At 34.6% G+C, this 12434-nt stretch overlaps 2 protein-coding genes and 1 non-coding gene across 3 annotated transcripts in view; 1 reads left to right on the top strand and 2 right to left on the bottom strand.

Annotated features, from left to right (window-relative positions):
- The window catches only part of LOC145243896 (large ribosomal subunit protein uL10-like), a 37054-nt gene extending 30813 nt beyond the window's left edge, over window positions 1–6241 (bottom strand). The window contains exon 1 of the mRNA XM_080107003.1: window positions 6104–6241. The gene's annotated coding sequence lies outside the window, so the exon portion shown is untranslated. The remainder of the gene's footprint in view (window positions 1–6103) is intronic.
- On the bottom strand, window positions 2605–2840 carry LOC145244214 (small nucleolar RNA SNORA73 family). Its single transcript, XR_013862993.1, has one exon. It is a non-coding gene; the product is annotated as a small nucleolar RNA SNORA73 family (small nucleolar RNA).
- A 186-nt stretch (window positions 6242–6427) lies between the features above and the next one.
- On the top strand, window positions 6428–10085 carry LOC145243895 (peroxisomal ATPase PEX6-like). The gene has a single exon (XM_080107002.1). The coding sequence runs from the start codon at window positions 6428–6430 to the stop codon at window positions 9878–9880; it is 3453 nt and encodes a 1150-aa protein (XP_079963128.1). The 3' UTR covers window positions 9881–10085.
- The last annotated feature ends 2349 nt before the right edge of the window (window positions 10086–12434 follow it).

Genomic DNA, 12434 nt, shown 5'->3' with positions numbered 1-12434 from the left:
CTCTTCGACGCCACAGAAATTCCTGTAGGTAGCTGTTAAAGTTGGCCGAGCTAGAACCTCCTCTCATGGCTCTAAGTTTTACCTTACTAGTGCTCTCCAGGCCCCTTCAATTGTATGTGTGGACTGTCGGATCATTCGGATCCACAAAAGTATATTTGTGTTCCAGCACAAAGTGGTTAGGAAAGGCATTATACGCTCGCCAACTATCCGTTATTATGCGTGTTCCAGGTAAAACGTACTGTTGAATGATTGGAAACAGAGTTCCCGCATCTCTAGATTCTACTGGTACCATCATTGTTAGGTTTGTTCCTCGTTCAACCATACCCAGAACCCATTGTCCTTGACTGTATCGTCCATGGTGATATTTTCTATGCATATATTTGCTTTCATCGATTTCAACTGTCCGATCGGGACCACCCATCTGAAGAGGAAACCACATTTTTTTTTAGATAAAAAAGGCCAAATTTTAACTTTTTCTTTAATAATTACTATTAACCAAATATTGTTTTACAGTTAAAATGTCCTGTATATTGTTTAAAATAAAATGTGTTTATTATTAAAAATCGAATCATCACAAAATTAGCTGTTCCCATAGTAACCAAAAGCGGTGTATAGGGAAGTTAGTTCCTTTTGTTGTGAAAGGGGGTTAGAGACTGCCGGAATACCGTTTTAAGTTGTGAAGCGAGCAAGCGCTTCTTTGAAAGAAGCCTTTCGTGGACATCGAGGAAAAGCGTACATACACATACATTTTCGTGTAATATATATATATATATATATATATATATATATATATATATATATCTTTAAGAATTTTATTAAAAAAAAAAAAAAAACATCGAATACAAAAATGTCTGGGAGGGGAGCTATAGACATTTAACATCCACTTTCATATTGACAATATCTTATGATCAAAAGCCATGTTTATAAGGAGACATTTTTTTAAACTAGGTACGGGCAATTTAATGACTGATTCAGGTAGCATGGTTTTGAACGCCGGCTAATCATAATTTTAAATTGTCGATTACTTTTTTTCTGTTTGAAAAATAGTTTCAAAAAAAAAAAAAAAAAAAATACATGGAATATTTTTATGTCAAATCTGAAAATCCCTACATTTTACGTAAAAATTCATTTTATGACAAAGATAGTTTACATTGTCCGAAAAATGTTTTCTGAAATTTACACGTTAAGTATTAAGTTAGTCTTCAGATAATGAATTAAATGTAATTAACTTTTGCTAGAAAAAAAGTAATAAAAAAAATATGTAAAAGAACGGGACTTGTTTATCGTGTAAAAAAAAAAAAAAAAAAAAAAAAAAAAAAGCCGGCAAAAAGGACAAATTAACTTTTTGGGTTTGTATTACTGTACACAAATTCGAAAAAGTTGTCAAAAAACAAATATATAACAAATAAATGTTATCAAAGGCAAGATAAGTTACTTTTCTGGCAAACTAGATATATTTTGTGTTTTTATTCAGCTCGAAAAACAGTGTTTACCGATGTATTCGAAAATTCGAGATGGCGTCTCACACCCTCTTTAACACCGTAAGTATGGAAAAAGGTGTTATAAATAAAAAACTATACAAAATACTATTAAAAACCCGCCGAATATATGTCAACCTATGTCACGGTAACATATTGAGCGAGTTTTTAACAGTATTTTATCCGTTTTTTTTATTTATAACATCTTTTCCCACACTTACCGTGTTAAAGAGAGAATCAGACGCCATCTTGAATGTTCCAATACATCGGTAAACACTGGTTTTCGAGCTGAATAAACATGTTACATTGAATAAAAACACGAAAAATATATCCAGTTTAGTAGAAAAGTAACTTATGTTGCCTTTGATAACATTTGTTATATATTTGTTTTGACAACTTTTTCGAATCTATGTGTACAAAGCCAACTTTTTAAATAACATTCCGGCATTAGTCGCAGACCCCTCCCATCATTTAAAAATGCATAAGTTAGCACCATTATTTATTAATACATAATTACAAGTTGAGTGGATAAAACAGACTGGTTTTCTTTTCAGGTCGGCGTCCGTACTTACCGACGTTTAATGTTCAAATTTTTACTATTTTCTAATTAAATTATTTTCTGTTACTTTTTTTTTTTTTTTAACGGCCGACGTACGCGAGTGCTACTGCTACCCTACTAGCGAAATACGCATCGGCTCCTATGTTGAACGTTGTTTGAGGGAGACATTTTTTTTACAAAAGATTTGCGTGTGTGATCTAGCTTTTTTTTTTTTTTTTTTTTTTTTTGGCAGAATTTATTTTTATTTTTGCCGGAGTCGACTTTCACCAATATTCCTGTTAATTACATAAAGTAAAATCAAAAATCGTGCACAAATTTAAAGCCAAAATAAGTAAAACCTAGGTCACACGTATAAAATTCTTTCCTTGTAAAAAATAATGAATTCTCCCTTAATCGAATACCGTCCACCTTCTAAGTTCTGAGCTGATGTGTATTTGCGCTAGTGGGGTAGCAGTGCTACCCCACTAGCGAAATACTACCCGGTAGCACTAGTGTACGTCGGAGCATTGTACCCAAGAACAAAAACTAAGCATTTTTCTAAAAATTAAATTTATTGCTACAAGACATCAATGTACCCAATATGGTCTCACTCCTCAATTAAAGTCAATAAAGACTATGAGAAGTTATGGAATATATTGGGTTAGGTCCACACCCAGAAACTAGGGGACCCGGTTTTATTTCCAACAAGGTGGAAAGGGAATACACCAAAATAAGATTCCAGCAAAACCTTAGATAAGGAGATGCCAGTTTTGGCTCCCATTTGCCACAACAGATCACAACTGATCTGCACAAAAATATGTTGGGAAATTTATGCCCATAACAACCATTGCAGTCATTTAAAACCATTAATATCAAAAACTACCTTATATTTCTGAAGTCCTGAGCTTCTGTTTTAGAGAAGCTTGGGATTTGTATCACTTAGCAGTGTCAGAAATTTCGTGAAAATAGTGAATAATTCCACCCCATCTTTCCAAGCTTATAACTCCTCGAAAAATGTAATTCAAGCCCTAATTTTTTTTTTTCAATTAAAGGAGTAAGGACCAAGGTTTTATTTAAAAAAAAAACAAAACAAAACAATGTGTTTTTTTTTTTTTTAAAAAGGTTTTAAACTTCGGACTTTACAGGTAAATTTCTAAAAAACTGATTTTTTTTTTTTGTTTTAAATTTGAATATATTATTTATTGACCTTTTCTCTTCAATTTGTGATATATAAACCTATTAAACATAAATTAATTATTTAATTTTTAATAGACATTTCAAAATGAGAGGCGTAAATTATTCGACCCCCTATCTTTCTAAGCTTATAACTCCTCGAAAAATGTAATTCAAGCCCTAATTTTTTTTTCAATTAAAGGAGCAAGGACCAAGGTTTCATTAAAAAAAAAAAAAAAAAGACAAAAAGAAAAAATGTGTTCTTATAAAATAAGGTTTTAAACTTCGGACTTTACAGGTAAATTTCTAAAAAACTGATTTTTTTTTTTGTTTTAAATTTGAATATATTATTTATTGACCTTTTCTCTTCAATTTGTGATATATAAACCTATTAAACATAAATTAATTATTTACTTTTTAATAGACATTTCAAAATGGGGGGGGGGCGTGAAAATGGGGGGGCGTGAATTAAAAAAAAATGTTTGTCTAAAATATTATATTCGGTTTATTGGAAAGAACATAAAATTTCACATTGACCCTGAAAATATCGTAAAAATAGAATCAATAGAAAAATTTTGATAGATTTTTAAAATTTAAAAATTTAAAAATATTGAGTTTAAAAATTGAAAAATATTGAGTTCGGAAAATTCATTACTGTTTTAAAAAAAAAATAAAAATATTTTTATTACTTTTAAAACAACTGTAATAGTTTATTTTGGAAGTATAATCCATAAAGAAAATAAATAACCCACTTTTAACAGAGAAATTACGAGATTTTTATATTGTATTCGCAGTTTCGTGTTAGGGGTGTCAAAAATTCCTACAAAAATTCTGATACTGCTATCACTGTACAAATTCGAAAAAGTTTAAAAAAAAAAAAAAAAAAAAAAAAAATTATATATAACAAATGTTATCAAAGGCAAGATAAAATTTAATTTTAAACAAGGACATGGCCGCCAGCGATTAAAACAATTTTAGAGTTCGTATTACAGATTGGAAGTTGTCAAAGAAATATATAAAAAAGGTACTCATGCACTTATTGATCTATGCTGAAATGTAAAAAGCCATTCTTAACATAGGGAGGGTGTATTGTACCTATTCTGTACTTTAACCTTACAATTAAAAGAAAATTGTCATAAGGTAAATACGAATTATTCCACCCTCCAAAATTCCTTTAAAATTACCGCTCTCTTCTGGGTTTTCGGGGTCGCTGAAAACGAAAATGTTTAAAATTACAGCAAACGAGTCGTTTCCAAGATAGTTTTTAAAAGTGGGGATCACTTTAATTTTTTTTTTACATTTGGAAGAGGGGGGGGGCGCCAAAACATCCCCGGTCCCTCCGCCTCCCACCAGGTAATTTCTGTAAAATATTTAAGTTTTTTCTGCTCGGTTAATGTCGGCACGTTACTTACGTTAAAACGGTTAATTACTGCATAAGCACTTGTTGAACTATACAAGTTCTATAATTGAACGAAAAACAAACTGGCAGTTTGTTTCGAGCCGAATAAATTCTTTATATTCAAAACAGAAAGATTATCCAGTTAGGTAGAAAAGTAATTTTGGGTTTTTATTACTGTACACAGATTCGAAAAAGTCGTCAAAAAACAAATATATAACAAATAAATGTTATCAAAGGCAAGATAAGTTACTTTTCTACCAAACTGGATATATTTTGCTTTGGTGCTAATGCAGAGTGATCTGCGCTTTATTTTAATCGTATTTCCATGTTTAAAGTTGCGTTTTTTTTTTAGATTAGGTCCACCCCCCCCCCAACAATTTTATTTTAAATGAAACCTCTTGTTTTCGACTATATTGAAAATTTGCAGAAATAATTAGTTATAGAGATATAAAAAGTTGTATTATGCATTGTATTCTTTGGCGGCCATCTTTTTTACGCGCGTGCAGTGTCAGTCATGAGTAGATTTATGGCGCGCGCACGCACATACAAAAGATCGCCGCCAAATACAACTTTTTACATCTCGGTAACTACTTATTTCTGCAAAATTTCAATGCGATTGTCGTATTCAGTACAGTCGAAAACCTCCACAAGTCGTCATTTAAGAGAAAATTGTGGAGGTGGGCCTAATCTGAAAATTTACCTTTTTTTTTTTTTTTTTTTTAATTATTCAATTGTATCTATTTACTATGCCTCCCCACGGGACAGAGTTAGACACAAGGGTCGTTTTTTAACGTGGAAAAATATTCAATTGTAAGGTTAAAGTACAGAATAGGTACAAAACACCCTCCTCTCCCAATGTTAAGAACGGCTTTTTAAATAACGTTATTAGGTAACCGTTAACTTTAACTACAACAGAACACAGCACGGATCACTCTGCATGAGTACCTTTGCTTTTGATAACATTTTGTTCTGACTTTTTCGAAAGTGTGTATAGTAATAAAAACCCCTAATTTTATCTCAAAAGGAGAAAATGGGGGGGGGGGCTTAGGACGCCTACACACAAATGAACAGAAAATTTTTTTTTTATTCTGCCAGGTGATTTATTTTAAGTGTAATTTAAAATTTTCTATTTTAGTTACTTCGGCAGTTCGTGGAGGAAGGAGTATTAAATTCTCCACTTTAAGATTTAAATTTATTGTAAAAATTTAAAATAACACGATCCATAAATTGCATAAGTATTATAAATAATATGTTAATCAAATTCGCAGTTAAAAGACTAGACCGTTAAAGTTTAGTATAAGAATCTGTTCTCCGTTGAAGAAATTAACCGCGTGGGTTATTATGGCGGCACACGAAGTTAGAGAAAAATCCATTACCATCTCGATTAAAATATAATTCTCAATTAATAATGACATAGAAAATATTATTCTACAATTTACGGTTTTTAATTACATGCTAATATTGTTAATGAAATAATGTTAAAAATGAATTAATTTCGAAATGCTTTTTACTTGCCTGAATTTTATGGTGTCGCCTGAATGATCAGTATGACGTGTGAGAGGAAGAGCGCAGGCGCAAACCGTTTATATACGAATGGCCACTAGTGCTGCCACCTCACGGGTAACTAAGGGCAGATAACTAAGATTATTTTCATTACCTCCTCCTCCTCCTTCTTGTAGCGGAAGTAGCTGACTACCACAAACCACTCAGCTTGTGTAGTTGCATTTTTTTTTTAATTGTAAACAATAATCGGAATTATTTATGGATACTGTCTAAGCTTCTTGGATTCATTCATCGCCTCGACTTGTTTTTTTTTTTTACATTGATTTTATCAGGGATATGATCACTAAGAACATGTGTTCGGCATTATTTTTGGGCGAACTCCTGCCCCTCCCGCGAAATAGTACCACCACCGAGGAACAACATCAAGCAACGCCATCTCCGAAGCTTCCAAATGGAATTCCCGAGGAACCGTTTGGACAGGTCAGGCATCCTCTTCACCTGGTCATCTCAAAACAGACGGCCTTAACATCCCTGCAGGTAGAAAATGACTGTGAGTATTTCTATATCACTTTCCGACGGCCCGAGATACGGAAAAACAACCTGCCTTCAGGCAGCTTGTGTTTCACTCTCTCCGACGATCCGGTGGTCGAACCGAAGGTGGACGAGGATAACTCCCTGATGTGTGTTGTGTTCGTAGACGATGTAGATGCGTTTCCACCACGCCCACCTCCGACTCCTACCATGCCGACGCCTACCACGCCGAGCCCCTCAATGGGTAGTGAAACCCACCAGGTAAACGACGAAGGAAGCGAGGTGGATTATAAAACGTCCCACTCTCCACCACGTTCCAAGATAAGCCTTTATTGCACGGAGCAGTTCCTTCAACACTATGGTTGGGAACCCACGCAAAACATTGTTTTTAAACCTATGCTGCCATATCCGCTCCAAAAAGTTATTTTGATGGTGAAAAATATCGATACTTACGACGACTTGCGAAATTTCGACTTCACGTCTCTCCTCCTCCAGGTGTGTCGTCACGGAGTCCTAGTGAGAACGAACGACATGTTCCTTGCGCCTTGGATCCCCAACCTGCCAAGTTCAAGCGTGTTGCATCAATATCAGCAGATCATCGCCACCGAATGTTGCCCGTTCCGACAAGGTTTGCTAACTATCAAAACTGAAATCTTCACCGTGTACGACGAGAACCTACCCGCAAAAACGGGTAGATGCCGCATGGATTGCCTATCCAAGGAATCCTTGTTTTTTTCTAATTTCTGCTCTTGGATTAGAAACCGCAAACCTGAGAACCAACACAGCACACACCTGGACAACAACCAGCTAGTTATCACTGCTAAAATAGCCGGCCAAAAGAGACTTAAAGAGGTCATGATCCGAACGACAATAGATCAAGAGTTTGATCCCAACTACATAATCTGCATGCCGCGGAAGCTGATGCTTGACCATAGTCTGTATGATAGCACAATTGTCGAGGTATACTGCCTCGGAAACAAAGTGGACATTTTCAAAGAGAGAGATGAAGTCTTTGAACAGAAATTAGAAAGTCCCCACCAACGTAGCTGTATTGTACGCTCCAAGCTGGCCATGGTAAAATGTCTTGGCAGGCGCTATGACCGATCTCTTTTTGCTTTTATTTCCCCAACTTTACTTTTCAATATTCAGGTGCCACCCCAGAACTTACCAACTACGAGTGTGTGTATCGTTATAAAAAAACCACAGAACACGATCCCGAAACAACCCGTGGATTCGTTTCTCGACAATTTAAAACTTTGGAACCTTGTTGTTGCTGAGAAGATTATTGTTAGTAAAATAAAATCGCCAGGAAGCGATGACTTCCCGATAAAAGTAATGCAGAAGTTCTTTGAGTATCCACGTCTTCTAGAAAAAGGAGACATATTCTCTATTCCGTTTGTGGACCATTGCTTTTCACAGACTGAGCACTCATTTGAGAAAAGCTCAGTTTGCTATTTAAGAGTTGAGAAAATAAAGCCCGATCTTGAGCATGGTGATCGGCATTTGGTCCACCCGAAACTCACAACCAAAACTCTGAAGGAAAATTATTCTTCTCATAGTTTTGTTCCACACACAATTTCCGATTCACCACCCTATTGGAACCAGTCAAGACCACCAGGGCTTGAAACATATGTGGATTGTCTCCTGAAACTCATTTTACCATTCCTTAATGATACACTTGGTGCCAAAGTACAAGAAATATTATCACCAACAATTCTGATAATGGGTCCGGCTGGCGTGGGTAAAATGACACTTATCAATGCAGTTGCACGGACACTTTGTCTTCAGGTTATTAAGGTAAATTGCCAAGATGTGTGCTGCTTGACGCCATCATCTACTCTTGAGAAAATCAGGAACATTGTGCGTACAGCAAAAGAATTTGCTCCATGTATTTTGGTGCTAAGGAATCTTCATTTCTTGGGACGATCGGAGAAACATACAATGGATATGAAAATTGGAACGTTCTTTGTGGATATTCTCCAGCAGGCAAAGCGGACAACATTTGACTATCCATTGATAATTATTGGAACATCAGAAAATATGCAAGATCTCAACTCAAATATCCTTGAAGGTTTTCTGCACCATATGAAAATGTTGGTCCCCACCGAAACAGAACGAGCTAATATGTTCACTAGTCTCATAGAAGATCAGTACGTCTCTGGAGACGTGTCGGCAACATATATCTCTCGTCGTACAGCTGGCTGTGTCCTGGGAGACATAGTTAATCTTTTAAACCGAGCCCAAAAGGAGACTTATACAAGAGTCACTGAATTTGTGGGGGCCTGTGATAAGAATTGGTGGGGTGTCCACGGGGATTTATGTGCCTCCGGTGTTGTAATGCAGCATAGTGATTTTGAAAAGGCTTTAGACAGCTTACAAGCATCTCATTGTGATGAACTAGGTACCCCTAAGATCCCTAAAGTAAACTGGGAAGATGTTGGCGCCTTAGGGGATGTCAAACAAGAAATATTGGATACGATTCAGTTACCCTTGTTGCATCCAGAACTTTTGGCCGCTGGCTTACGAAGATCAGGTATTCTACTTCATGGTCCGCCTGGTACTGGTAAAACCCTAATTGCAAAAGCAGTTGCAACAGAATGTTCCTTGAATTTCTTTAGTGTCAAAGGACCAGAACTAATGAATAAATATGTCGGACAAAGCGAAGAAAATGTCCGCAAAGTTTTTCAACAAGCACGAGATGCAGCACCTTGTGTGATATTTTTTGATGAATTGGACTCTTTGGCACCAAACCGTGGCCGCAGCGGGGACACGGGCGGCGTGATGGATCGCATTGTCTCTCAACTGTTAGCCGAGTTGGATGGACTGCACAAGTCGCATGACGTGTTTGTCATTGGTGCAACTAATCGGGTTGATCTGTTGGATCCTGCTTTGCTGCGACCTGGCCGCTTCGACAAGGTCCTATTTTTAGGCGTTTGCAAATCGAGAGAATCACAACTTAAGATTTTAGAAGCTGTTACCCGGAAAATTGAGCTCGGCAACTTTTCCTTGAAATCTATTGTAGAGAAATGCGATTTTAATCTGACTGGTGCTGACTTCTATGCTCTTGCATCTGATGCATGGATGAACGCATGTAAAAAGATTATTAAGAAGGCTGAAAATGGTTCGGACGAGGTAGATATGTCAAAAGTCGTTGTTGAAGAAGTGGACTTTTTAGATGCCCTTGCCAATCTTGTACCGTCGGTATCAGAATTCGATTTGGAATATTATAAAGAATTACGAAATTCATATGCTTCATAAAATGGTGGGAAATCATGAAAAGATTTAAAAACTTACAAAATTATTGATTCAGTTTTTCATTAAATTAAAAAAAAAAAAATTTAATCAAAATCTGAATTAGTTGATCAACATTTCTGTAATTTATGCTCCACAAAAATTCTATTGCTATTTATTTTTTTCGTTTGAAATTATTTTTTGTTGTTATAAAAATTCTGTGACAAGCTTTTTTTTCTTTTTTGTTTTTTTTCTTTTTATTTTCAGTTCTTACATTTCTAAAGACCTGTGTTTTTTTTTGTGTTTTTTTTTTGTTTTTTCAAGGACTTGTTTGCAACAACCAACATTTCTTTTTCTTTCAGATTAAAAAAAAGTTAGAGAATTAATAATGTTAATGCTTGATCTGAGAATTGCTCCAATTAAAGGCCAAAACAATTGTTGAATTCCAAAGCTTTCAACCATAATACATGCTTTGTTTCTGTTTCAATATATATATATATATGAATAAAAAAAGAATGCGAAAAGTATAAAAGCTTATAACTTTTCTTTATTCGTTTTTAATTGGTGACATGCAGGAATACAAAATAATAATATTATGAAAAAAAATTAAAAAACTTTTTTCATAAGTACATAATTTTCGACCGATCCTTCAGTCTTCATCGGTGTAGACTGAAGGATCGGTCGAAAATTATGTACTTATGAAAAAAGTTTTTTAATTTTTTTTCATAATATTATTATTTTGTATTCCTGCATGTCACCAATTAAAAACGAATAAAGAAAAGTTATAAGCTTTTATACTTTTCGCATTCTTTTTTATTCATATATATACTTTCTAAGGAATACACGTGGATACAACATGCAATTCGGACTATATATATATATATATATATATATATATATATATTCTTAGTTTGCCTGTCTGTCCATCCCACTTTTTCTCAGAAAATACTCAGCCGATTTAGATGAAATTTTGTATAGGTGCAGCGAACTGAGTATTATGTTATCCATTTAATATTTTAATGCAAAAATGAGCACAAATTTAACCACATTCAACCATCAATTTGACATAAGACACTCATTCTAAGTTGATGGGTTATAACTTTTGCCAATTTTAACTGGCTAAAAAGCCTATATATTTAACCACATAACTTAATATACGAAAGTATAATTTTATGCGTAAACTAAGTATTTACTTCAACAGTGCTCAATATATAGGTAGTAAGTTAGAAAAATATATATGGCAATTAAGCTTCACAGAATATTACGCATTTCATCCACACTAGGATTACGTGGAATATTCTGTGTAGCTTAATTGCCATATATATTTTTCCAACTTACTACTATATATATATATATATATATGTGTGTGTGTTAATAATTATAAAAATGGACTGTCCGAGCGTCCTTGCTTGCTTGAATCTTGTGTGTGTATGTGTGCAAATCGAACTGTCGCATTTAAATCTAGAGAAGAAGCCTCCACGATTTCACCGTAAAAAATCATTGGATAGAATGACCTAACTAATACATAAGTGTTTAAATACATTACTTATCTGATAGTTAAATATTTTGGGTTCGATTCTAGCTGATGGCACCCAAGTCATATTTCTTTCAAAAACTTTTGGAATCACTACTATATGCTGGATACAATATAATAATCAATAGAGAATTGGCTCTATAATAATAAATACGAAATCTACATAAATTAAAATGTTATATTTAAGCGTATTTTACGACTAGGCAACGCCAGGCAGCATGCTAGTATTATATGTCTGAAAATGAACCATCTATTTTGATAGTAATTTATATTTCAAACTAAAGGGTTAATTTTTGGACACCCTATGCGAAAGTTTTTAATTCATCACACGGGCTGTTATTTAAGTTAATGATACGATAGGTAATTTAACCTCCTTCCCACTGCAGAAAAATGTGGCACAAGGCCAAAAAACTAGGACAACCCGCACAAGAGATGGTGCACTCTGGCCCAGATAAAAAATGTCCAGGTATCCCTGTCGGCATTCTCTGATAAGGACACCTCAAGTGGTTAGCAATAAACTAACCCCTTCTTAAAGAGAGAACGTAAAACTTGGATGAGTGAACCTTCTAAGACTGCCCAGAATAAATACCTTAGCTCAACAGAGCAGGGTCTACTCAGTCCACAGCAACTCGCCCTCTCTTGAACTGATCATGGAGGATGTATTCTCAACTCATATGGAGTATCAAAACAAATTCAATAATAGAACATAGTCTTTTGAAATATTTTATATAACAGGGCTCTACATTGTAAGTGAAACAATCGCATTTGCAAGTGATTTTTCAAAGTCGTGACTAGAAATAATGAAATGCTTATCTTCTGGTGATTGTATTTCTTTCACTGACAATCTTTCAAAGCTCACTACTGAGTGAAGAAAATATTTAGTTGTCAAAGGTCAACTAAAGATAAGTTTGCCTGTAGAGCCCTGTATAAAGTTGAGATTAAAGACCTAAATAAATGTTTGTCTGCCTAATTTGCATAACTATTTTTAAAACAAGTCATAATAATTTAATGTTTGACATAATTCATTTGATATTTTATTATCCTATA

This window comes from Euprymna scolopes, chromosome 22 (genome assembly GCF_053919585.1).
Source record: "Euprymna scolopes isolate OS-2025 chromosome 22, ASM5391958v1, whole genome shotgun sequence".
NCBI classification, from domain to species: domain Eukaryota; kingdom Metazoa; phylum Mollusca; class Cephalopoda; order Sepiida; family Sepiolidae; genus Euprymna; species Euprymna scolopes.
The sequence above is the reverse complement of the archived record's forward strand: the minus strand, read 5'-3'. Positions and strand labels throughout refer to the sequence as shown.

What these genes read in the sequence shown, in the direction of transcription:
- LOC145243895 (XM_080107002.1), top strand. Translation starts at nt 6,428, where the DNA reads ATGATCACTAAGAACATGTGTTCGGCATTATTTTTGGGCGAACTCCTG.